Below are 25,913 nucleotides of genomic sequence, written 5' to 3' on the forward strand. Positions count from 1 at the left end.
AACTTCCATTAAGCTAGGAGAAGGAAAGAGGACAGATGAGACAGAAGGAAGGATAGTGGCAAAGAAAAACACAAGTTAACAGAAGATTTAATACGGTTATTTTGAAGAAAGCATAGGGGGTATCACTGCAATACTGGAAATGTCTTTGTACTTGGCTTCTGGGAAACTAAGCTTCGTACTCAGCCTCTGTATTTTTTCTGAGTGATTGAAAACACAGATGCCTCATAGGAAGTGACTCGTTCCAAGGAACTAGATCCTTGTTCTGTGAAAATTTTGCTGTCGCAAAAGTGAAGAAGAATAAGTAAATGATTGTCTGTCGACTAAAATGCTCTTTAGACATTTGACACTACACGGAACAAATACGCCTGTACTGCCAGATAGGTCAGACAGCACAGATCTGCAGCTCCTGCTAATAGTAGGCAGTGTTGTTCGCATGCTGGGTCTCCCTAAAGACTTAAATTAAGACAAAACGCTTAATTAGTGTTTTGAAATGGATTCAAACTACATTGCGTAATTCTTATTTTTAAAAAAAATCTGCAACTTATTAAACTTGAATAATTCTTGCTAGTTTCTTTCAGTATTCCTCTCTTTTCAGCTTTTGGTGGTATCTGTTTCTGTGATGAAGGAGAAGGAAAAAAAAATTGAACTGAAGTAACCAACAGGTCTGTAAGGTCCAGGGAGGTGTGATGTGCTGTCGCAATGCTGCCTGATACTGCATCTTTTCTTCCGAGACTTCTTATTTCTGTACCGTGGTACCCGTCCTTTGCGTTGGAAAAATGATGTCTTCAACTAGCATGAGCCTCAGGCTTTGTTTTTCCCTTTTTGTAGGCATGTTTGCAACTGTAGACGGCATTTCGCAGCGGGCTCCTGTGCACTGGTCAGAGAACGTGATTGGAGCAGCTTTGTGCTTTCCTTACGTGGTTGCTCTCGATGATGAGTTCATTACAGTGCACAGCATGCTGGACCAGCAGCAAAAGCAAACCCTGCCTTTTAAAGAAGGTCACATTCTGCAGGACTTTGAAGGTATTAAAAAGGAGCCTTTTTTGCATCGGTAGTTCTGGAACGACCGCTGCTGTGGGCACAGTCACTTCAGTTTGTGTCTTAAACAGTATCTAGGGAGCAGGTTAACTGTTGAAACTTACTGCAAGTGCTTTCCTGATTAGGTTCCTGCAGGCTACGATAGGAAAACTTTAGTCATCCAAAATTCCACACTTCTAACAAAATGTACGCTCATTAAATGTCCTCTAATTGTCAAGTTAATTGTTGCGTACGAGTCTGTGGAGTTAGAGCTTTTTCTTGTAACTTGATTATCTCTTCTGAAGGAGCAATGTTAGTTTAATGCTATGAGTCAATAATTGTGAGCTACAGGTATTTGTCCCTTGGCTGTCCTGACAAAGTTCTAACATCTAAAGAATTGTTCTTTTGTATTCCTTTCTAAAATAAGTAAGAGTTTTTAAATGGGGTATTTCACGAAGAATTGTTAAACAAATCTTTTGATCTGTTCTTCAATTAAAACTATTAAATGTGGAATAGATTGTGTTGCTGTTCTTATCCTAGGAGAGCTACAAACTCTAGCACTATGAACCGAATGTTACTTGCTACCTTTGCCGTACAGCTTAACATTTTCTAATGTAAGCCTGTGGAAATACCTGGCAGTTAAAAGTCCCTATTCTCTGGAATCTGGGCAGTAGTTTCAGTGGCAGCCTTTACATAGTTTCAGTGGCAGCCTTTACAGCTTACTTCATCGTGAGACATTACAGGCAGTTTTATTTACTCAGAGTGGAACAAAATCTGCTGTAAATAAATAATTTTCCATTGGCTCTGTATTTCTGGGGTTCGGTTTACAAGTAAACTGTATTATCTAGTAAATATGGTAACAACAAAGATGAGTTTTGGAACTTTAACATTGTTTAGGTTCTTGTATCTTAAATAGTACATCTTTGTGCTTATTTCTGAAATGTGTTTTTTCTGTAGGTAATGTAAACTGACTATGTCTGTTTGCTCTGTCCAGGAAAGGTGATTGTTGCTACTAATAAGGGTGTGTATATCTTGGTGCCGCTACCTTTGGAAAAACAGATTCAGGATCTTCTAGCTAGCCACAGAGTGGAAGAAGCCCTTGTTCTAGCAAAAGGAGCTCGAAGGAATATTCCAAAAGAGAAATTTCAGGTCTGTCCTTCCTTTAATTTTCATGAAAATACAAGTTTCACAGTGGGGCCAGGTATACCAATGGTCAAGAGACTAGAGAGGGTGGAGGAGGAATTTACGTTGAAGAGAAATCTCATACCTTTTATGGTTTCAGCCTGAGGAAACAGATGTGCTGCTGAATTGGCTTGTGCTTGTAAAGGCTATGACGTTGCAGGGTTGAATAATGTTGTTTTGCTGGGGTTTTGGTGTTGGGTTTTTTCCAAGTGTGTAAGTTGCAAAAATTGAAAACAAAACAAAACTGAAAAATTAGTGATAGAAAATCCACTGCGATGATTCCTTAGTAGTAGGTTCAGGTATTATTTGCTATTTAAAAAAAAAAAAAAAGCTTTATTTCAAATCAGAAATTTTGTTTTACCTTTTTTTTTTTTATCGGAGATTCTCACCGTATCCTGACCTCCACGGTAGTACAACTTCAAAGTTAAATGATGGGAAATCTAAAGCAAATACGTCCTACTTCCAAACTCATAAAAGTAGTAGTTGTACTGGTGTGTAACTGAGTATTTAAGATTTTTGTGTGGCAAAGGATCTTATTAACTCTTTGATTAAAGTATTGATGAGAGATTCGTGCTCATTTCCTTCTACCTCTGGTTTATATTACAATACATATTCTACTGTATGGATTCCTATTTGTCTTTTAGAGACTGAAATGTAGAAAAAGTAGCATGAAATCTCTACTCACCAAATAGGTGAATGAATATTTGATTTGGTTTCTTTCCTTTTATAAAAGCAAAATTTGATCTGTAACCTGCAGAAAATCTGGTTTGGTTTTTTTAATATACTCTAAAGCATTTTGTTGCTATTAAAATAGTATCTGTTGCATTACTTGTCGGTTTGTTTAGGAAAATGTAAAATTTGGAACTGACTGTGGAAATAAAAGAATTGCAGAGGTACAAAATGATTCAGTTTGTCAGGATTATTTTTATTTTAAATTTCAGGAAGTTTCTAATTCCTTGTCATTTAAATTTTGGTCAAGGCCCTTGAAAAGCAGTCATTAAATTAAATGAAATTTCTGTCAGTTTTCATTTTGGTCCTTAACTCCTCCATTGAATGAACAGAAGTAAAAATCTTGGCCAGAAAAATGTTTCCATCCTTTTGCTAAGGTGCAACTATCTGGAAGTACTTGAAGCTGTAAAGTATTTGGGCAAATACAGAGTTCGGTTTCCAGCATGTTTTGCTTTGCATCTTCACTTCCAACTTTTCCTTTGCAATCTGTTTAGAGAGGCAAACTAAAATCCTGCTATACGGACAGGATGCATGATCTAATCAATGTCTTCTGTGTATGATGACCTCTAGTTTTCCAATTATTTCTTTCCAGTTTATATAGATTTAGCGTGGGAGGTGTTTTTCTGTATTTTGCCACAGGATGAACTGCAATCAATTATCTAAAATACATGATGTAGAATCTCATTCCTCCTAAGTTTTCTTGCATTTAGGATTTTTTTTTTTTGTCTTTGGGATAAGTTACTTTATGTTCACACATATCTTATGTGCACAATGCCTGTCTTCCTGAAAATACTATTTCCAAGAATATTGTACGTTCTTTCTAACTTAATGTGCTTTCAAGGGTGTTCAGTTACTTTGAGTCAATGCTACAGCCAAAAACCAGGAAACATATTACTTGCAAGCAAAATAGCCTGTTCTAGTTCTGGGCTGTATTTGCAAACTGGTATTAACCAGCTTAAATTGGTGGGGTCTCCCACTGACGCGTATTAAAATGACTCAGCTTGGCTTAGTTGTTGAGATCTTAGTCCAATTTTTCAGAGCTTATCTGTAGTTGGAAATGTAACATGTTGAGCTTGCTTTCTGATGTGCCTCTGATTCTTGATGCTGTCGTTACAGGTTTGTTACAAGCCCATCAGAGTATCTATTACTGTAGTCTTGTATAATATAAATCTGATAGAGTTCAACCAAATTATATGCCTTACATATGTCTTTTGCAACATTTCTTTGGCATACTTTAACTGATCACATAGTCGCTCCTTTCTAACTCATGTCTAAGATACCTTCAGATAATAGATATTAGATAGAAAATGGGTATCTTTTAATAGATGTCTTCAGATACCTGTTTTGCAAGCCTTACTGATGCCTCAGTAGCTGACACTTTCCAGGCCTTATTTTGCCATTTTATGTGAGCAGTGGGAAGGAATGCATAGGTTTGGCGTTAAGGCACTTGATTCATCCACTATAACTTATCCATACAGAACAGTGATAGTAATTGTCTGGTACGTGTAGTATAGTGCCCCCTTTTCCACACACTGCTTTAATTTCTGCGGTTTGCCACGGCTGTTGCCATCTTACATGTGACTTGAACTCGGTCACGGCATTGTAGGACAGCTCTTGGCAACGTGGGGTTTTTTCATACAGTTCAATATACATGCAATGACAATGCAGCACACAGGTGCATGCTTGCTCTCTTTATATCAGCAGTATTATAGCAGCATAAATATATATATATGCTGGTAGAGCAGAATGATAGTGGGATTGACACAGTAAAGTACTGTACTCTCAGAATTATTTGTAAAGCCAGCATTTAGTTATTGGAAAGAAGCAGGTCATGCATTAGTAGCTCTAACCTGTTATTGAACCTGTGGTCCCTGCAGTCTGCAAATTTATCTCTGCCGTATTAGATGAAAATTCGTTTGTCTTTGAGCATCAAAAATTACTGCTAGGTAAAAAACGCTGAGCAAAAGTTTTGCAAGGAGATGGCTTTGCTGGATATCGTTTTTGGTGGAAGAATACAAAGGCCTTTCTACCATGCTACCATGAAGTGACTGAATACTACTTATTAATTTTTCAGGACAGCTGAAGTTTGCAGAAAATCATGGTTGATGGTAGTGAAGACCTTGGTTAGATTGACACACATCTTACATAGGTATCTCTCCTTTTCCTTGTTTTTCCTTCTCATTTCTTTTTAGTTTCAAAATACATATTAACTGCACCCAAACCTGACTGAAAGCCAAAGTGATTTTGCCAAAAAGATTTTTTTTTTTTTTTTTCCCCTAGAATCTAGTTGGTAATTCTGACCACTTTAGAAAGGATTTTTCTAGCAGTTGAGAGAATAAAGACTTCACTACAGCTATCACAGCTTCAACAGTCACCCTTCTGTTTTCTAGCACTTTTTCAGATAGAAATTAATACAAATCTTATTTCATGTTTTTGTAGCTATTTTTTTAATGTCAATACAGCCAACAATATAGAATAATATAGATTATTACACAATAGAACAATATAGAATAAAGCACTTCAAGTCCTATGGTGGTTCTTCAGAAATGATAGGTGAATAAACAACGCATTGAATTTTGACTGCATGTAACTTAGTACCTTTTTAAAAGAAGCCTGTGGCAGTATTCTGGCAAACGAGCCTGGAAGAACTCAAGATGGTTTTTCTGTCATGAACAAAAGTTAACTGTATGTGGTTGGCATATAGGTCTAGCCTGTTTTTAAAACCTGTGAGAGAGAGAGAGAATACAGATTTTTCCACCAATGATTTGGTTTGTTGCTTCTGTAATCTGTACCACAGGACATCTTAACATCTAGTGTTTATCGTGTTGGCTAACAATCAACCTGGATACTCCCTACCCCATCACTGCATCTTTAAAAAGTTGGGAAAGCATGTCTGTAGACCTTCTACAGCTTTTTTTGTTGCATGGCTTTAAGGGACAAGTAAAGATATGTCAATGTTTCAACTGAACAGTTCCACTTAAAACTGATTCCTTGGTCCTATACTTACACTGTCAATGACTCTCTTCAGCTTCTAGTTGAAAAGATTGCTGTACAGACTAAGGTCTACAAGGCATTTCCCTGTTTCCCCTGCTCTCCCCCACACTGGGGAGACAAGAAAAGTCCTATAACCTTACAAATCAATAGGTTTTAATGGCTTGCTAATGACCAAGATTAAGTATTTCCTTAAGATAATCTATTAGTAAAGCACGCAAAGACTAAATGGACTTAAGCCAAGCTTTTCTCTTGGTAAGTCCACAGTCTTTAATCAAAGTGAAGAATCACCACTTAGAATACCAGTCTACCCTGCTTGAGGCCTTAGACTTTAGCAGTTCCTGCCTGAAATACGTTGTTAATGTATTGCAGTTTCTCTGGGTATTTTCATTGAAAATGGGAGTCTGTTAGTAATAGTGGCATCTGTGTACCCTGTTAAACCTTAGAAAGCTGTATATTCATGAGAAAGCTGAAGGGCGAAACTGAGGGCATGTGGATGTAGCTAGGTGTCTTTGCAAAACACCAGTGTCACAAATGGTGGATGCTTTGCGGAGCACAGTTCAGGTTCCTTGCTTTTAGTAATTATCTTTTGCTGTTGGAAATATTCTGGGCATGAGGGCTTCATTTAATCTTGCGGTAGCTAATTGACCATTCAGATTAAAAAAAATACCTAGCATTCATTTAAAGTAATTTCGTGTTCTTTTTCTAGTGAACTTGTTGTAAGCTTTTTTTCTGTCTAGGCATGACCTTAACAGTAAAACTTCATAACACATAGCTTTTTGTATGGTTTACTTGTGCTTCTGTCTTTAACCACGTTTTTATGTACATTCATAATGTACTGCATATTGGATAAGTTGAACTGCTATGGAAGTATTTAAAAAAACAAACAAACAAAAACCAAACAAAAAAACCAACAACAAAACCACAACAAACCTACAAAAAAAGCTGAAACTGGCAGAAAGTCAGAAATATGGTCATCAGCTGGGGGTGACGCGATGAGAATCCTCAACAAGGTTGCTGTAGAAGTGAGGTGAGATGGGGATAAATTTGGCTGTGCGTCATCAAGTGGGGACCACTCTTGAGTTTAATCTTTTGTTGTTCCTGCTGAATCGTGGGGAACTTCAGAGATGACCGTTGGCTCTTACATTTGCAAATACCACGAAAACTTGAGGCAAGTCAGACTGATCTCAGATAAATCATTATTTGAATAAGAAAACTTAAACTTGCTATTTGTTGACTTTGTTTTTAGTAAGTACTCATGAGCAGTGTTGTGTTCACATGCTTTTGTCTAAGGAACTGAATCTGCTGCCCAGATTCAGTTCCTTATTCAGGTACCTACAATTTAAAATGTGGAGCATCAAGGCTTTGTTTTGCGTGTAACTTGACAGGTCTGGTTGAGTGTTTTTGGCAGGTAGTTATTGCAGTAGGGACTAGCACTACATAAATAACTCCTTACAAATATACTAAAACTTTTTTTCCCCCCCTTCTCTTTCATAGGTAATGTACAAACGAATCCTGCAGCAAGCAGGTTTTATACAGTTTGCACAGCTTCAGTTCCTTGAAGCAAAAGAACTCTTCAGGTAATTGTGTGACAAGAAATTTATCAGTTTATCTTCTTTAAGTAAGGAGTTAGTGTTCTTGGTTTTAAAAACTTTGTCGCTTGAATGTTTTTTTGAGAAACAACTTTATAACTGAAAAGTTAATGCAACTGATTTTTTTTTTATATGCTAAAATTAAGTAGCATTAAGGCCTTAATCGTGTAATCTGAGTGTTGTATGTGTGGAGATACTTTACTTTCTGCCCATGAAAGTCAAGGCTTTATTACTGAGCCTGTACTGCGACATACAGCATTGAACATTGCCTGGGTTTTTTGTTGTTGTTGTTCTTTTTAAGAAAAAGAAACCTATTTGTTAAAGGTTACAATTTAAATTAGTTAAAATTTAAATGTTGTTGACACAATTGCACTGATATTTTTTTTTGAGGATGCTGATACTGAATTTAACACTTGTTCTGCTAGGCCATTTCCAGAGGACAGATTATTTGTTCTTGAAGTCTGTATTAACCGTCTCAGTTTAGCTATTTCAGCTGTCACTTGTTTACAAATTGACCTTGATACTCCACTTTCATTCAAAAAATGTTCCTCATTATCTTTATTTTACCTGATAATTTAGTTTCTACTAGCCCTGCCTAGTTCTGTGATGGAGCACTGTCCAGAGTTAGTGTAATCCATGCTGACCACATAAAATAACTCTCCTTGTTATCTGCTGAAATCCACTTTAAATCCGTTTAGAGTCTATGGAATAGGATTAAGGTTAGACAATTTGCTGTATATTGTAAGTGTGTACTGTATATGAAAAAAGTTGTCCTTGGGTTTATGGAAATGTGTTAGGTAAAGTAAAACTTTGGGGAATGTTATTACTGATGAGGGACATTGCCATTTTGCCTCCTACTCAGCAGGGTAATGGGAGACACTGGGCTTCAGTGGGTAGCGTACACTGAGTGAAGATTAGGGAATGACAGGAAAAGCCTGAACAGCATTTGGTGGCAATTTGTTCTGGCCACAACCGCTTTCTGTATCACCTTGTAATTTTTGGCATTAGTGAGCAACTTGCAATCTTCTTCCTCCCTGTAATCTTCCAAACACAGGACTGAATCGCTGCTACGTTGTGTATCTGAAGTAGACTTAATGAGCTGTAGGTAGTTAGGAATCCTTCACAACATTCCCACAAAGCCCTTCCATGTGGCTTTCCAATGGGCTTTTTTCTTTTTTTTTTTTTTTTTTTTTTTAGTGTGGCCAGCTTTGGTAAAATAGCCTGTTGAGGTTGTGCTGGCTGTGAAGTGTCTTCACTCTCTAGGTGTAGTTAGGTGTCCAGACTTGTATAGTCTGCAGCTGTCTTGGCTATGGCTGACACTTCAGCTCTTTTTCTGTCGCTTTATTCCACCCTGCCTGGCAATAATTCCCTGTGGGGTCTAATGTGGGGGGCCTTGCCTTGCTGGTAGTGGCCCAAGGATCTTTTAAAAAGCAGTGGAAAGGTGAAATGTATCCTGCGGGGAGCTCCAGCGTGTTGTGGAAGGAGCCATGATCAGTTATGCAGCCTCCATCTAACTAGCAGTCCCTCTGACAGATGAGCTTTAATGAACAGAATTGTGGGAGCTCCTCTATAGAAAGAAACATGCTTCACGAGAAAACGTGCTGTCCGGGCATGCATTTTGGAGCTGAGTTGGCATCCCAGGGTGTTCGCTTCCTCTAAAAGCTGCAACTCCAAAGCAGAACAACTGGTCATGAATTGCTGAAGTCTGCTGATGGCAGAAAGCAAAGATAAGTTTTCTATGCTTTTCTTCTCGCCAGCCATACATAAGCTGTTCAGAGGATTTTGGTGACTCTGAAAAACTCCTTATGGAATGCAGGTTCCCTGATTTTCAGCCCTGGTGAACACACCTATTTCAAGTGATACCTGGTTATGCCCCAATATACACTCAAGCAATCTTGTTCATTTCAGACTTGCTGGTGCTCAGAGGAAAAATGGGAAAGGTAATGGCAGTCTATGCAAACACTTCTTCCCATCCCTGTGTATTGCCTTGCAGGTGTTTCAAACTAAGATTAGTCAGACATAACTTCAGTTTTAAAATGCCAAATGGAAATTTGGTACCTATCTGAGAAAAGATGGATTTATCAGTGAAACAGAGTGGCAGCAGTACCACCAAGAACTTGCTGTGACATGGGCCTACTTCTTGCCAAATATGAAGTGACATTGTCTTACTCCTCAGAAAATGTCTGAGAGTTACAGGCTAGCGGGGGAAATGATTGTGTTGGACTAAAGGCCTCGTTTTCTTGTGTCAGTAATCCTTCTTGGATAACCTTGTGAAGGTACAGTTATATCTTATTCTTAACTTCATAGTTCTTAAATACTGAAACTTTTAAGAGCAACACTTTCCTGCTAAGTTCCTTTCGGTTATGCTGATACTTCTGAATACATAAGAAGGCTGACAAAAAGGAAGTAAGTGGTAGCTTTATTAAAACTCAAATAGTTCAACAAAGAGGAGAACTTTCTTCAGCTGGATCTGTTAACTTTAAACTGAGTGAGCTGCCACAGTGGGGCTTCTTTCGTCTGACAAATTCTGTTATAAGCAGTAACAGAATTGTGATTGTGTAATATAGTTGTGGTTTATATTACATTTTTGCTATTTCATATTGCTATCATTGGAGGCTCATACACACTTAGACCAAACAGCGATGTTTAGCAAGCTGTTTGCTGAGTTCTAGATGTCTTGCTGAGATGTTGGTAGCTGTCACAGTGAAATCATTTCCCTCCAGTGCGTTTGGTTATGTCCTTTCACTGTTTAGATGCTGCTTACAGTCTGACATGCCAGACACGAACTTTTCTAAACTTTGTTGCTTTTTTAACAAATCGAAATGTTAACTCTTTTCACTGTGTTGTCTCACCTGGGAAAGGCTATAGAGGGTCTTAGAGCTGAAGTCTCTCCTGCACTGGAAAGATTAAAAAAATGCTGGTACTTATACCTGGAGACATAAGAAGTAGGACTCAGTGTGAGATTTGCATCTTAGATGTGATTCAAGAATATAAGCTTCTGTTACAGCCAGTGGGATCTAGGCAAGACAGCTAAATCACGTAGGCTTTTTTGACATCTCTGGTATCTTTAAATTTAAGGGTCTGAATTTAGACCTAAATTTCCAGAAAACTTGTTTGTGCCTGTTGTGTTGTTTGTATATATGAAGCCCCGAAAGACCTAATGCAGAATTACTTGAGGGGAAGTTACCTCTTAACATTGACAGCTCGACTTATTTTAAGAGCCTGTTTTCTACTTTATACTAAGTTACTAGCTGTATTTTACTAAACCTGAGACGCTCGAAGCTGAAGACTCAAATGTGTTCTTCAGGAGAGGCGAGGTCCTTTGTAGGTGCTCCTAAGCTGTTTCCTCGAAATGTGGTAGAAAGAGCCACAAGACATGCACAGATCCTGGGAGCCATAACCCTTGAGATGAATGTTAACCATTCCTGCAGGTGGGGTCATTGTCTGGTGTTTTTCTGAAGTTTGTTCTGGATGATACTGTGCTTTTAAGGAGGCTGCTTGATTGCTGTTTACCATTGCTGTGGGAAGAGCAAAACTGTACGTCGTGAGCTTGAGTCAGACCTGCTGAGAGACCCACTGGTGATTCACAACCCGGGGTTTGGGCCAGCCTGAGTTGGAAGCTGGTTTTGATTCTCCTTTTGGAAGCAGATGGTCATTAAGGCCAGAATCTGTGAAGTTCAGAGGGTGAAGTAGCTGACTACTTCCTCATCTAGGAAAAGTTGAATGATAAGATGAAAGGGTGTAGACACTACTGTAGAAGTTGGGAAATATTTTAAAACTTATTAAAAGTGGCATGTTAAATACAGCACTTTTAACTTCAACTTCATGGTCACAGTCTCCATCTCAAGCTTAGGCCATCTTCAAATTCTTAACAGCATAGCCAGCAAGAGAACCGATGTTTATACTTGAATTTCTGCAGATTTATCAAGACTCCTTGCTTCTGCACTAATTTTGAGTAGCTTGTTGATGTTATTCAAGTTATGGGTTAGCTTTTGTTCTAAAACAAATCGGTGGAGAAACTTGGAAGGGAAAAAAAAAAAATCTCTTCTTTCTTTAAATAGGGTTAATTTCTGGTATAATACATCTCATGCAATATATTTTATCTGGTGGTCCTCAGGTCTTAAACTTTCAGGAGTAGTTTGACTAGCCAAAGCTGCAGTTAGGTTACTCTAACAACTTCATACTACCCAAATGCTCTTTGAACCATCAGGTCATGCCACTGACAGAACTTGCTACTTCTTGGTTATTCTGCCTCTTAAAAAAAGTCCTCATCAACTTGCAAGTTCCATCATAATGTAGATCTAAGAATCTCAAAACCAAATATCAAATCTGAAAAGAGGAATTAAAAGGAAATGTCAACTGCCAAAATCTGCAAAGTAGGCATGAAGGCTTGACTCTTGGTTAGAGGCTGGCCTTCCTAGTGTAGAGGCAGTTTTTAGGCAGTAGGAACTCTGTGGACAAATCAGAAAAACTTGCTGTTCAAACCTCTTCTCACGGGAAGGTTTCCCATGTTCAGATTTTTCTCTGTTGTGATCCTCTGTTGTTCGTGTTGCTGTCCCCATGCTTTGCAGTCACTATGTTCTGTAACAGGTTGCTGCTTTAAAATTTGCTGTTGCTGCTGTCTCACAGAATTTCATTCTTCTGTATAGATTTTTGTAGCCAGAAGATAGTATTTACTTTTTAAAAAGTTCTATCTAGGTGGTGCTGTGGTGATGCTTCCTACTAGTTCATATTTCCTGGGTGGCTTTGGAACTGTGTCTCTGGCAAGAAGTGAACAACTCAGGGCATGCCCCGCTGCTTTAGTTACTTTACAACAGTAGGGAAGGGATGAGCCTGCTTGTGGGGAATCCTGCTTGTGAGGATTTTTCACACTTTATTGCCTGCCAAAATCTGCTGCTTCATCTACTTCCACTTTAACTTGTTTCTCTCTGGAATTCTTTCCAATCAAGGTTGCGAAGGGAGAGTCTTTTTGAAGTTTCAAGGTCCCTCCCAACCCCTAACATTCTGTGATCACTGGATAGATAGCCACTATTTTTTAAAATTCTTACTTGCAACAAAGTAGTAACTACCCACGGTTTCTTTTAGAGAACTGTCAGTCCACTTTGATTTTTTTTTTTTTTTTTTTTTTTTTTTTTCTCAGCCACGGTATCTCCTGCATTTCAGGAATGTTCATCTTTAAAGATGAATTCTGAATAATGACTTTGAGGGTGAAATAAAATATAAATCCCAATTTCTTGCTGTTGTTCTAAAGCAGGGCCTGTGAGAGGAGTCGTTCTACTTGTGAAAATTGGGGAGTTTGCCATGTGTGAAGAAACTTCTCATTTTATTCTTCTGTCACAACATGCATTCTTCAAATTGTTGAGGAATTTCTTCAGTCTAGGCTGAAAGAAAATGTTTTGTGTAGCGCATCTATGTTACAGCTTGCTCCTGGATGAAGTATAGATTCCCTTCACATGCGCAGTGGAAAAGCCACTCCATGGTATCTGACATCAATGTACACTCAAGACCTGTGTCTGTACAGTAGACTAATACTTAGTGGTTAGGCAGATGCATAATCAGTATCCACGAGTTTTTTTCAGAACTTCCTTAAAAAGTGAGCTGAAGGAGGAATCTGGTGCATTTCAGAGTTGGGGAAGAGGTTTTCATCATCCAAACATGTGTTCTGAAAGCTTTAGTTTTCTACAGGAAGTTGCTATTTTCTACAGAATTACACTTGCACCGTCTTTGTGGCTTGCCTGAAAGGGTTTGCTCTCTCCTTTTTTTTGTTCTGCCGGAAGACTAACTCCCATAATGCATGAATGAAGTCTAGGACAGTCCTAGGAACTGCACTAAGGCTGTTCAGCTGACTTTTGTATATGCCACAGAACAGCTGTGGGATGTCAGAAGCCGAAGGCTGGCCAGTCTCTGAGTTCTCGGAGCTTTGAATGTCTAGAGGAGGAAAAGGAATGATGAAGTTTGGATAGAAATAGTAAAAAAATTCTAAATTTATTCTGAATAATTCTTCTCCAGCATAAAGGCAATAACTTTCAGAAACTGACAACCTGTTAGTGTCCTGACTCTAAGCATATGTGAGCACACATTCCCAGTATGTTATTTTTTTGTGCCTATGTATACTTTTTCTTTCTTTTTTGCCTCATCTAGTTTGACACTGTAATTGCAGAAGCGGCCAGCTTGATGTCCGGGAGCTGATCTCTCTCTACCCCTTCCTGTTGCCTACTTCCTCTTCATTTATACGGTCTCATCCCCCTCTGCATGAGTATGCGGACCTAAACCAGCTGACCCAAGGGGACCAGGAGAAGATGACAAAATGCAAACGATTCCTCATGAGTTACTTGAACGAAGTCCGCAGCACTGAGGTTGCAAATGGCTACAAGGAAGATATTGACACAGCTTTACTCAAGCTATATGCAGAGGCAAATCATGAAAGCCTGCTGGACCTGCTAGTTTCAGAGAACTTTTGTCTTTTAACAGATAGTGCTGCCTGGCTGGAAAAACACAAAAAGTGAGTGGATTTTTTGAGTATTGCACCTTTGAGACCGGATGGAAAATTATCTTAAATGCTATTGGCTTCTAGAGCAACGTGTTCAAATCCTCGTAGTTTCTGTGCCTTCAGGTCAAAAAGACAATTTGGCCTGACTTGTCAGCGTTTAAAAACGTTAGTGAAAGGGTATTAATTGACAGTCTGAGGTAAAGGAAATGTATTCTGTCTTGCACTGGTAAACACAGAGTTCTCCCTGAAAGTTTGTGTCCAACACAAAAAAGATTTGGGGAAAAAAAAGGGGTGATTTGTTTGCACTTGTAACAGAGAGTTGAATGGATGAAGTAGTGGTACATAGAATAAAAAGATGCCTTAAAGCATGCACTGCCATAAAAAGAAGCTATTAACCAGCTAGTGGCTTTAAAATTGTAGTTACTTATTCAGAGAAGGAGAACTTACTTTCTGTGCTCCCGCTGATTCACCAAAAGGAGGTTGCTTAAGATGACTGCAGATGACTTCAAACTGGAAATGCCAGCAGGTGGAGAATTGGCTGTTAGTCATGAAGCAGGAAACACTAGATAGTAGGTGTGTAAAATACAAACTCCAGTTGTAGGTAGTGTCTCTGTCTTGGATTTAATTTCTTTAAACTATGTGGTGCAGTAGTAGCAACTGCAGTGGTGAGACAGAGTCTTTAATTGTGGTTAGAATTAGGGTATTTTCATTTATTTCAGGTGTTTTGTTAAATCCTCTTGGTGAGTATGGTTTGCATGGCAAACTTTTGCAAATGATTCATGAGAACAGCCATTACAGAACTTTAGCTTTATTTTTATTATAGTACACAAAAAAAACCCTCTGCAATGGCACTGTACAAAGCTCTCCCTTGCCTGACTTGATTTTGTGCTACAGTAAAGAAAAGATGTTTCTGACAGTAAGAGGTTTGAGTGAAAGCATCATAAAAAATGGGATTTAATAAAACCTGATTAACTATTGGAGGAATGTTTATTATTTGGAGCTGTGTGTTAAGTCTGTATATAAAATTAAAAGAACAGCGTGGGAATAATCTCTGATTTGACACATACTTTGTTTAACTTGGAGCTAGTAACTAGAAATTGCCTTAGAGACAGGAAAAACACAGACACGTTTCTGAGACAGAACTTCTTTCTTTTGATTCTGAAAAAAAGCCTACAGACACTTGTTCTGGATGTGTACATATCACCTAAAAATCCCACTGTAAGCAATTATTTGTTATTCTGTACTAATCAAGCCATAGTGAAATTGGTAGCAAAGATCTAATGATTTTAATATGATTTTTCTCTTTCTATGCAGGTATTTTGCCCTTGGTCTCCTGTATCACTACAACGGTCAGGATGCTGCAGCACTTCAGGTTAGAATAAAGCTTTTTAATATGCTAGATATGAAAAACCTGAAGAGCTTACTGAAGATGACAGCTATTTAGATGCTTGTATGCTGTTTTTTATGCAAAACTTGGCATACCAGAAGGTATGTTTGTACTCTTAAAAGATCAGCAGAAACACTGAGATAATCAAGAGATCACTTTAAAAGGTGTTTGAGGGACTTCAGGGTCGTGTCCTGTGCTGATTAGTCTATATACACACAGCAAAGCAGTATTGTAATCTCATGGCAGACACTGACAGCAACTGGGAGTTTATTTCCATATCTAATGATGGACAGTGAACACAGTCTGCAAGAGCTGTGGGTTTCAGCTGGGTTTTTGGGGGCCCCCACCTTCTGTTGTCACTAGACCAGCAGTGGTCTGCAGACTGAAGACTTAATAATATTGTTACTCCTGTCTGCAAAACTTCATTTAGAAAAATTACTATGTTCTTGATGAATGACTGATGTGTACGTCTCAGACTATATCTGGTATTTTTAGTAGTTTGTCTTACTGGGTGGCTCTTTGAGTGTGTTAATGACAGTAACACTGTTGAACCCATTCAAGTCAGTTATGTAAATAGTGATTTCCTGAGCAGAAAACCAGTAAGGACGACAAGAACAGTATGTACCTTTGTCATGTGCAAGATATTTTTCTTTGTTCCAAGGAACAAGGTTTATTGCCATTTGGTCTGCTGGATAGGGCACCTTTTAACTCCGGTTATAATTTATGTAAAAATCTCACATGGTACTTAAAGTTCTTCAGTCAAAATGAAAGAAGAGCAAAAAATCAGGTTTTTTTCTAAAGTGTTTATATCACTTGGTTTTAATTTTGCACACACAGAACACATGAAAATTTTGCCATGCATTGGAGAAAAGGACTTTTATCAAAAAGCTTTCTTTGTGATTAGTGTACCTCTGATTAGTGTACCTCTTCCTGAAGTATTCGGCCAGTCACTCTCAGAATGTGAGAACCCACATGATACAGAGTCTGAATGAGTTGAATATGGCAGATGCAAGAAAAGTCTCTGATGGCAAGGAGACATTAATTTAGTGACCAGTGAGGTCCCTTGCAACTGATAAGGAGCTCTTTCTAATTCCACCAGTACCAATGGCTAATCCTAAGTGTTGTAGCAGCTCGCATAAATTTTGGGTTGGAAGAGCTGATACGTGTTTTAAGCACTTTAATCTTTGTATGTTTTTGTTGCAGTTATGGGTGAAAATAGTTGATGGAGACATTCAAGATTCTACACGTTCAGATCTCTATGAATATATAGTGGACTTCCTTACATTCTGTTCAGACCAAGATCTGGTGTGGAAATACTCTGAATGGGTTTTACAAAAAAATGAAGAGGTTTGTGATTGGTGTACTTCTCCCAGAATGTCATAAATATGAAGTATTTCTGTGCAGTGGTGTTTGGGTGTTCGTTAACGTTGTTCCATCTTGGTAGCCAATTGAACCATTTTTACAGAATGTTCTAATGCCAGTTAAATAGTGATCAACAGAAGAAAACTTCTAGGTTTCTCAGTTCTTCTTAGTCCGTCTGTTAACAAGTGCTAGTGATAATTGCCTCTTTTTTTTTTTTTCTTCTGAAAACAAAGTTTAGGTACAATGAAAGGTACAGCATGTCTTCTGTTTTTCTTCATATTAAACAAGATATTTTTCAGTTCTTAAAAAAAAAATTATAATAACCTAACAGGTTGCTGCTGTTTCTTTTTAAAAAGAAGTCCAGGGATGGGTGGTATCTGTGTACCTTAAGATGTGGAATAAATAGCCTTCATTCAAGACAAAACCTGATTGCTATGAGAATTAACTTAACCCACGAAAATTAAAAAACTAATTTTGGAACATCCATCAGTGTGGTGCGCTGTTAAATGCGATGCTTTGTGCTGTATCAGACAGTCTGTGCTGTTGGAACTTGTCACTGCTTAGTCTTTATTAATTTAAATCTTAGTTATTACATGCAATGACAGATTTCTAAGCTTTTGTTTTGGCTGTCATAAAAGTCTCTTAAACGTGACGATATACACAACAAGAAGGCTGTAAACATTCTGGTCTCTAACTTACTCTTTCTTGCTGCAAAGAGCTGAAGTCTCTTGTTCTGCTGTTACGCAGATCTGTTCAATAGTTTTTGTGGCTGGCGCGGGTTGTGCCCAACACAAGGCTGTGGGCTGGACAATGTACAGGCTACAAATTGGGGTAGTGGAGATAGGAGTGAGTGAGATCGCAGTAAGCAGCGAGTAGTGTCATCTTGGAGGTGTTGAGCAGGGTTTTGTGTTGTTTGTCTTCCTGAATAGTGTACTAACTAATAAGATAGTGCTATTAAATAAGTATTTATTTATTTTAAAATAAATTAAAAAGTAATAAAAGAGTTGCCTCTGGATTCCTAAATGCAATTAACTCTTTTCTAGGTTGGCGTACAGATTTTCACTAAAAGGCCTTTGGAAGAACAGGAGAAGAAGATTAATCCAGATGATATCATCAGTTGCCTTAACAGATATCCTAAAGCACGTGTTAAATATCTAGAACATCTAGTATTGGAAAGAAAAATAGAGGTGAGTCCTACAAGATTAATAAAGATAAGCATAGGATTCAGAATGGAGACTATGATGAACACGGCTGAAAAAAGCCAAAGTCTAGAAGAAATAAGCATGATTTGAAGGCTTTCAGATGTATTCAGAGTAGGGAAGGGGTGGTTTTAAGGTTAAAGTAGAAGATGAGGAGCAGCATCTGCATTATTTTTACCTTTTCACTCTCATGATGGAGAGAGACCTCCCCTCAGAGTTTGTTCGGGTTTTTTTAACATCTGATTATTGCATACTTTCCTGTGTCACTGTTCAGGCTCAAACCTCCAGCTGGTAAGATCATAGAAAAATGGTTGAGCAACTGCTAATCCTATTGCACTGTGGCAGCAATACACTAAAATTGCTAATTCAGTGTTTTACAAGTAGGTGTGTTTTATTCTGTCCTTCTGGAGAAATTTGAGTAGTTAATGATAGAATTAAACCATGCGCCTCTCGCTATAGAGTTCCAAGCCACTCTAGATGTTGAATATCCGAAAGATGTGTCCACAAGTTGTAAGTGACAGTGTATTCTACCTTTGGGTTTTTAAGCATGATACAGAAGCAGCCAAACGTGATGGTACTTGGATATGAGACGTTTTAAGCACAGGAGAAGTTGCTTTAACGTGCAAATAAAGCGAGGAAGTGATCATTGAAAGAACTCAGCAGAACTGAGACCGGTTTGCTAAATTACATTATTCAAATACACATGCTAGGTCAATGGTTTCCCTCTGTTGCTGTTGCAAATACGTCAAGGTGTGTGACACTGTGACAGATGAATGTAGTTTCTGATGTCATGAATGTTTTCAAACAAACTTTTTGAGTTAGACACAGTGCCTTGTAGAATATTTGTAACAAAACCAGCTTGTGATTAAACGCACTCTACCTGCTAGTAAAGTCTGGGTTGTAAATTGATTAGGTCTTTAGAAAGTACTGGATTATAGTGAGAATAATTTAGTGAGATATTAGTGATATTTAGTGATAAATATTTAGTGAGATATTAGTGAAATTTAGAGATAAATTTTTAGTGAGGATGTTTCAAACAGTCAAATCATCAGCTCGTTTTGATGAATATGGGGCAGTGGATTTCACAAAAAGCACTGTGCCTTCAGAGTGCTTGTCTGCCTCTGGTGGCTTTCTCAAATTTTATTGCAGAAATAGAAAAGGTCAAAGAACATACCTGAATATGAGGAAGAATGAATTAGACCAAAATTACTCATTTTACAAGGGAAACAAAAGGAGAAGACGCAGCGGAGAACATACTTGTACTCAAAGGAGAGAGATCTGCTTTACTGCATTGACTTTCATTAGGTGAATTTTGAAAGGAAATAATTTTTTGCACAAGAAGCAGCTATTTATAGAGCTTGTTTACTTAAGATGAGGAGGGGTTTAGGAATAAGATGTTGCATATCTACATTTTGGAAATATCTGTATTAATGAAATAGAGAAGCCCGTGCTATAGGTGTAGTGTATTTTGTAAAGCTGGTCTGAGTAAGTTGTCTATGTGCATGAACAAAAGACTTTCTGATAAATTCAAATTAAATAAATGAACTAAAACACATTTCTATGTAATTACATAAATATTCATCACTGTTATTGGTGGGGCGAAGGGGTTGTCTTTGTAAACTGAGCTAACATTGTTCTTTTCGTCTGTAGAAAGAAAAGTACCATACTCATCTAGCTGTCTTGTACTTGGAGGCAATACTTCAGTTCAGATCTGTGACCACAGACAACTGTACAGAAACAACGGAACTGCTGCTTAAACTACGCAGTCTTCTTCAGAAATCTGATCTTTATAGAATTCATTTTATTTTGGGTAAGATGCCATGCTGTCTATTGTAATGCTGAATGTCAGTTCTAACAGGAAAGAAAACTAAGTCCTCACAAGGATATAAAACTAAAAGATCTGAGGTTTCTAGGTGTATTTTGTTGATAGGTTTACCATCTGTGTTTCTAACCGAAACAAGCTAATGTAGAAAGCGTATCTGTTAGTGTTGTCTTTGATCTCCCATAGCTCATGAGGTACAATGGTGTGTTTACCACTGCACCAAAGACAGAATACCGTAACAAGCTAGAAGAAATATCTTCATACAATTATCTTGTTAATTTATAGTCAGTTTCTTTTTAATGATGACCGTGTAACTTGTGACAATCTGATGCAAATGGAAGACTTACAAGTTTATTTGCTAAGCAGTCTGTTTCTCAGTGAACTGAAGTGAAACTTTGAGGAATTTGATAATCAATGACTGGTTGTCCATAACCCACTCTCAGCCCGAAAGCTGGGATTCACACTAAACAAAAATTTGAGCATCTTTTTGCGTGAAAAGGGCAACATGCGTCTTACTGTTGGTATAAGCCAAGCAACAGTTCAGCTATTTTTTTTTTCCCTTGGCCAGTGCTTATAATGGCTAATTTTTAATGTTTCATCCACTGGAACAAGAAGAGTGGATGAAAGGGAAATTATTGTACTGAAAGATGTGAAATGATTTTCTGAAATTCAGTGGAAAAACCCAGTAGATGTGGAGATAAAAACAGCTCAGTAGCAACTGAAATAATTTACCAACGTTTAATGTCCCCTTGCCTTTCCAGGCAGGAAAGTGTTATATGACAGATAATGTACAAGTATAACAGTCATTGAAACTCTTGCTCTTTTTCATCCTTTAATTTTTAACCAGATTTTTAAGGGCAGGAGTTACAAGATGGCTTATTCTCTTGAAATCCACGTGCTTCAAAACACCCATCTTCTTACATGACAATTCTTGTCTTACATGAGGGTGGGATCAATGCATGCTAGTGTGTTACATCTTGATAATCAGAATATTTTGGGGAGAAAAACATTGTATTTCCATACCTTTTACAGAGGCCCGTGCCAAATCTTTATTGCATTTACAGTAGGTAGAAGATTTTCTGAATTATTTTGAAATGGCAGATGAACTTGCCATTCCCCCTGACACTTTAGCTTTAAACTCTCAGAATGGATTAAGGGTTTGTAGTGTGCCTTTCTTAAAGGGAAGTACTATCTGGTCTTTATTGTCTTTTATGGACTTTAAACTATTCTGTAATTTTCTATAATATTGGGAGAAGCAGAGGTTAAAAATATTATGGCTTCATCTTACAGTTTACCGTGCGTGGTAGCAACGTGTGCAGAGATGTGCAAGACTGACATGCTAGAATTTAAAAGATGTCAATGACACTGATTTTATCACCTGTTATTTAGTAATTTTTTTTCCTATATTTTGTGGTGCTTTTCTGTTAGACATGTGTTTCCATACTTCTAGGCGTTCTTGTAAACATCTGTCCTCTGTTAGAGCTGCCAGCACCCCTGCAAAAACAGCAGGAGTTGAGTTCCGGGGGCTTGTTTGCATTGAGTCTGGGAGAGGGAGTGGTCATCTCCTCCACTGAGCAAATACTGCCTTGTTTCTCATTTAACAGACAAAATCCAGGGCACAGACCTTCACATGGAAAGTGCAATTTTATATGGAAAGCTAGAGGAACACGAGAAGGCTTTGCATATCCTTGTCCATGAGTTAAAGGACTTCCGTGCTGCTGAAGAATACTGTATATGGAACTCTGAGAGCAGAGACGCGCAGTACAGGCGGAGGCTTTTCCATATGCTGCTGTCAGTGTACCTAAATCCAGGCACGTCGGATTGTGCGCTAGTCATGGCTGCTGTGGATCTCCTGAATAAACACGCTGCTGAATTTGATGCGGCTCTAGTTTTGCAGGTGGTGCCTGACAGCTGGTCAGTGCAGCTCCTTTCACCCTTCCTGGCTGGAGCAGTGAGGCAAAGCATTCATACCAAAAGAATGACTCAGGCTGCACTTGGGTTAGCACAAGCTGAAAACTTAATCTACAAACATGAGAAGGTAAGTTGTGTTGTGTTTTGGTTTTTAAATAGAGGCACTTTGAAGCTTTACAGTTAAGTCCTTCGATAGATATAATAATCAGAAGAAGTTTGAAGAACTAGGACAAAGTTGTCTTCATCTCCTTGGCAATTTTACTTGCTGTATTTATTAGGTTTTTTTGCCATGACTACTAGATTCAAGCGTAATTTTATGCTTTCTCTGTAAAACAAAAGGGAAGGTGGGGGCCCTGAAATAGGCACAACCGTGGTGGACTTCTGGGCTGAATGGAAGGGACTCTGGGATTTACAGATTAACGAAGTTCTTGCAGAAGCTTTAACAAATGTGAGTTAGCATTTTTTCACTAGGATTGAGACCTGTCAGAATTTGTGAAAAAGTTTACCCAGTATTTAGTTAGTGTTAGCTGAAGCTTGTTAGTAGCTTTTGTTAGTGGTAAATTCACTTGTGAAGCTGTCTTCTATTCCTAGCCAGAGCTGTGTTGCTTAAAGCTCCCAGCAGATTCTTGAATCTGTTTAGTTCTAATGACGGTGTATCCAGCAGAACCTGTCTGGAATAAAAATGCATCGGTGCTCAGTTCACTGTGGACTTGTCCTGTGACCTTGTTTAGGAAGCTGCATCAGGTTTTCACTTGCATGAAATGTGTGAGTGCTTTTCTTTATTAAACAAACAAAGGAAAAAAAAAAAAAAGAGGAGTACTTAAGAGGAAGCATGAAAATTAATGAGGAGATTGAATTCAAGTTAAATAGTTCAAGCTGTCTTTTCCTACGACCTCTGTCGTTGACCAGGTTTGTCCCTTTGATACAGTTGGAATTATATGCCTCGTAACTTTCCTTCCTTGCTAGATTCACGTCTGGTGGTTTTTTTCCCCCTCTCTTTAGGTGAAACAAAAAGGAACCCCAATTCTTCTTTCGGACAAAAAGGTCTGTCAAGTGTGCCAAAATCCTTTCTGCGAGCCTGTGTTTGTAAGATACCCAAATGGGGGTATGGTCCACACCCACTGTGCTGCAAACAGACATCTGAATTCAAACATGACTCATCACTCTTCCAGCTCCAGCAATCAGACTTGAAATATGTTCTGGTCCCACAGGTTCCCATGACTTACACCCCATTGAAAGTGGGCCGGAAAAGAAAGAACCAAGTGCAGCTACTTTAGGTATAAATCAAGATGAACGGCTAGTCTTTGGGTTAATGGGAAGACTTCCAGTAAATATGAGATATCGCCACTTATCTTTTTGATTTCTAATGAGTGTAGATAGAAAACTCACTACCAGAAATGGAGAGGTGCAAATATAGGCTCTTCTGTATATAGTAGCAAACAGTTAAAGAAAACGAGCCTTTTCTTCACGGTGAGGATGAATGTTATGGAGTCAAGGCAAACAGTTGTTTTAAGAAATGTCACTTTGCACTGAACGTGGTGTTGATAAATTTGTAGAGGTGGAGATGGCATCTGTTGGAGTTGGGATTCTTGGAACGTTACGTTAGAAGACTGGCATCATGCAGCTTACTATCAAGACAAAAAACGTGTGTTGGTTATAACATTTGCTGCGGCATGTCCTCTTTTGGGCTGGATTCTCTTCCCCAGGATCACATTATGAACTTGATTTTTGCTCTACAAATTGTTGGCTTTTGATGCACTTTTTAGTATTTCCCCACCGCCCCCCCCACCGCCCCCCGGCCATGTAGAATTTAAATGTAGGCACTGGTCCGTTCAGTTTCTACTCCTACAGTTACTGTGATAAGCTGAGTGGAAACTGGTAGCCTCAGTCACAAAGTCAGATTGTCTGGTCAGACTGTAGTCACTTTTATATGGGGGAAGAGACCTTAACTTTAATATTGATTTATTTATTAATATGCAAATATACTGTACATACAGTTGAATAAATTGATCTTATCATTCTAGAGTTTCTTTGGAGGATAAAGATGTAGCTGATGCATAAGTGTACAGGTTATGTGCTAAATGTTTGCTATAACATAACTTAGGCAGATTGGAACCCCACAAGAACGGGTTTTAGTACTTGTGGATGACTTTGTGCAATCAAAATCACGGGAAGAAGGTATAATTGGGAAGAAACCTGCAAAGATGCACTACAGGGTTACTGGATTTGTTATGTTCTACACAACATTCTACAAAACTAAGGCTTTTGAAATAACAACAAAACCCCTTAACTTAATTGCCCTGATACGTCTTTATATTGCTATTTAACCATTTTAAAGTAATCAGTTTAAAAGAAACAGCTTCCCACAAGAGAGATTCAGAAATGCTGACTTTAATAAAGTTAAGTATTTCAAAGTCAAAGCATTTCTTTTAACTCTGTAAAGCTCTCATAAATACCAGGCTTACTAGCCGGCGTGCAGTTGAACTAGTCGAGCTGCTCACTGTTCCAGCTTTCCAAATCAGACTGGAGACTTCCAGCAAAATGGGATATCTGTCTGCGTGGTGTCTTGTAGATGCAGTCTCGGCAGAGGTCTCCTGTTACGGAAAGGCTGGCTCTGTGAAACAGCCTTGTAAGCACAGTGCTGCCTCCAGGAAGTGGCAACCAAACTGCAACCAGGAGGAAAAAATACCTGTTTCTTTGTCTTTGATGAAGCAAAAGACCTTTGGATCTTTCTCTTTCCCGAGTTTGAAATTAGAAAACTATAGCTGTTGTGTTGGGTTTTAAAAACAAGTAAAATCCAAGCAAGGAATTTTGTAGCGCTTTCTACTAAGACATGTAAGCCGTGTTTAATGAAAGGCACCTTCAAAAAAGACAAATACGAGCGTTTCTGACTTAATTCTGGCATTAGTGATTCTTCTGTGTTGCACTGGTATGAGCAAATTCTTCTGTTTCCAAACATTGTGTATATGCCTGGCGGTGATGACACAGACAAATTCGTAGTTCCCTGTCCTCCAAATAAAATACTTGCTGGTAGAAAGGAAGTGATTTTACAAAGATCTGATAAGCCTTTTGCATACAGTAACGTGCAATTCATAAGAAATACTTGCTGCAAGCATACCTCAGTATGCTCTTTGTTCCTATCGGATAAGGAGGTACTAAAACAAAGACTACTCTCCATGTTTAAGACTAATTCTAGCCACTAGTCTTGTCAACTAGTGTTGTTGAGATCATGTCATTCCAGACCACAAGGAAGTTCTTAGTTGTTCTTGCATGAAAAGGCGTGTCTGTAAAAGATTAAACAGTTCTTTACTGATATTTGATATTTTTTCAGATTTGTACTTTGGCTACGGTGCAGCAGTAGCAATAATTGTACATACAGAAGAAATACAGAAATTGGAGTAATGCAAGGCAGCGTGTTTGCAATCATAGGTGACCAAAAGGGTGATGAATATTTAAGTTGGGGGACCTGCTTCTTCTAGCCCCCCTGAAATGTGGACTGGAAAAATACTGACATTTGATTCGTGTGCTATTACCTGTTCCTTTGTTAAATTTTATGCTGGAACTCGTGTGGACGAATTAATACGGAAGTCCCATGGTAACAAAAAGCAAAAAAAAAACCAACAATGTGAGGCTGAGGTAGAGCAAGAGCTCGGCAGGGAGGTGGCAGGCGGAGAGTGCTTCCAGCGTGTGTTCAGCGCTTGAGCAGTTGGGATAGAACCGGACCGGAGGAGATGGCAGGGTGCGTCCGAGTGGTGCCCGGCGGTCTGTGCCTTATCACCGGGAGATGCGCGAGAGGCCTGTGTTCAGGTTTCCTTCGGCGGGACAGCCACAGCATCCCTTGGGTGGGAGAGGTTCACACGGGAGGGCCCGAGTTCGTTCCTCCTTTTGTTTTGGCACTGCCAGTTTGCTCATTCTTGGTTTGCGCACGTGAAGTCCTGGGGCAGCAGCGCTGCTGCGGTGAGTTCTTCTGGCACGGCTGCAGCAGCGAGGAGGGAAGGGTGATGATCCCGTTCTTAGGTGCTGACTGCAGGCGTGAAGGAGGAGAGGCAGGGAAGAGGGGCATCCTTCTGGTTGGGAAATTAAATGGGTTCTGGGAGTTGAAGCTTGATGCAATCTTTTCCTCTCCGGTTGGGGAATGTGGTGTCTTAGACCTACCTTGGAGAGAGGAGATTCTGTTCAGAATATTTCTTCTTGATTTTGCTCTTGCTAAATTACTTGTGTTTGTAATTAG

General features: G+C 38.7%; 1 protein-coding gene across 1 annotated transcript in view; it reads left to right on the plus strand.

The window, feature by feature from the left end:
• The window catches only part of TGFBRAP1 (transforming growth factor beta receptor associated protein 1), a 31,331-nt gene extending 8,399 nt beyond the window's left edge, over positions 1-22,932 (plus strand). The window contains exons 2-11 of the mRNA XM_009946426.2: positions 829-1,023; positions 2,012-2,166; positions 7,417-7,499; positions 13,672-14,013; positions 15,316-15,373; positions 16,592-16,735; positions 17,794-17,937; positions 19,600-19,759; positions 21,376-21,809; positions 22,685-22,932. Of these exons, the coding sequence (XP_009944728.1) occupies positions 829-1,023; positions 2,012-2,166; positions 7,417-7,499; positions 13,672-14,013; positions 15,316-15,373; positions 16,592-16,735; positions 17,794-17,937; positions 19,600-19,759; positions 21,376-21,809; positions 22,685-22,873 (1,904 nt within the window). The 3' untranslated portion in view covers positions 22,874-22,932. The remainder of the gene's footprint in view (positions 1-828; positions 1,024-2,011; positions 2,167-7,416; positions 7,500-13,671; positions 14,014-15,315; positions 15,374-16,591; positions 16,736-17,793; positions 17,938-19,599; positions 19,760-21,375; positions 21,810-22,684) is intronic.
• The last annotated feature ends 2,981 nt before the right edge of the window (positions 22,933-25,913 follow it).

The sequence above is a fragment of the Leptosomus discolor genome, chromosome 1, assembly GCF_034619465.1.
Source record: "Leptosomus discolor isolate bLepDis1 chromosome 1, bLepDis1.hap2, whole genome shotgun sequence".
NCBI classification, from domain to species: Eukaryota; Metazoa; Chordata; class Aves; order Leptosomiformes; family Leptosomidae; genus Leptosomus; species Leptosomus discolor.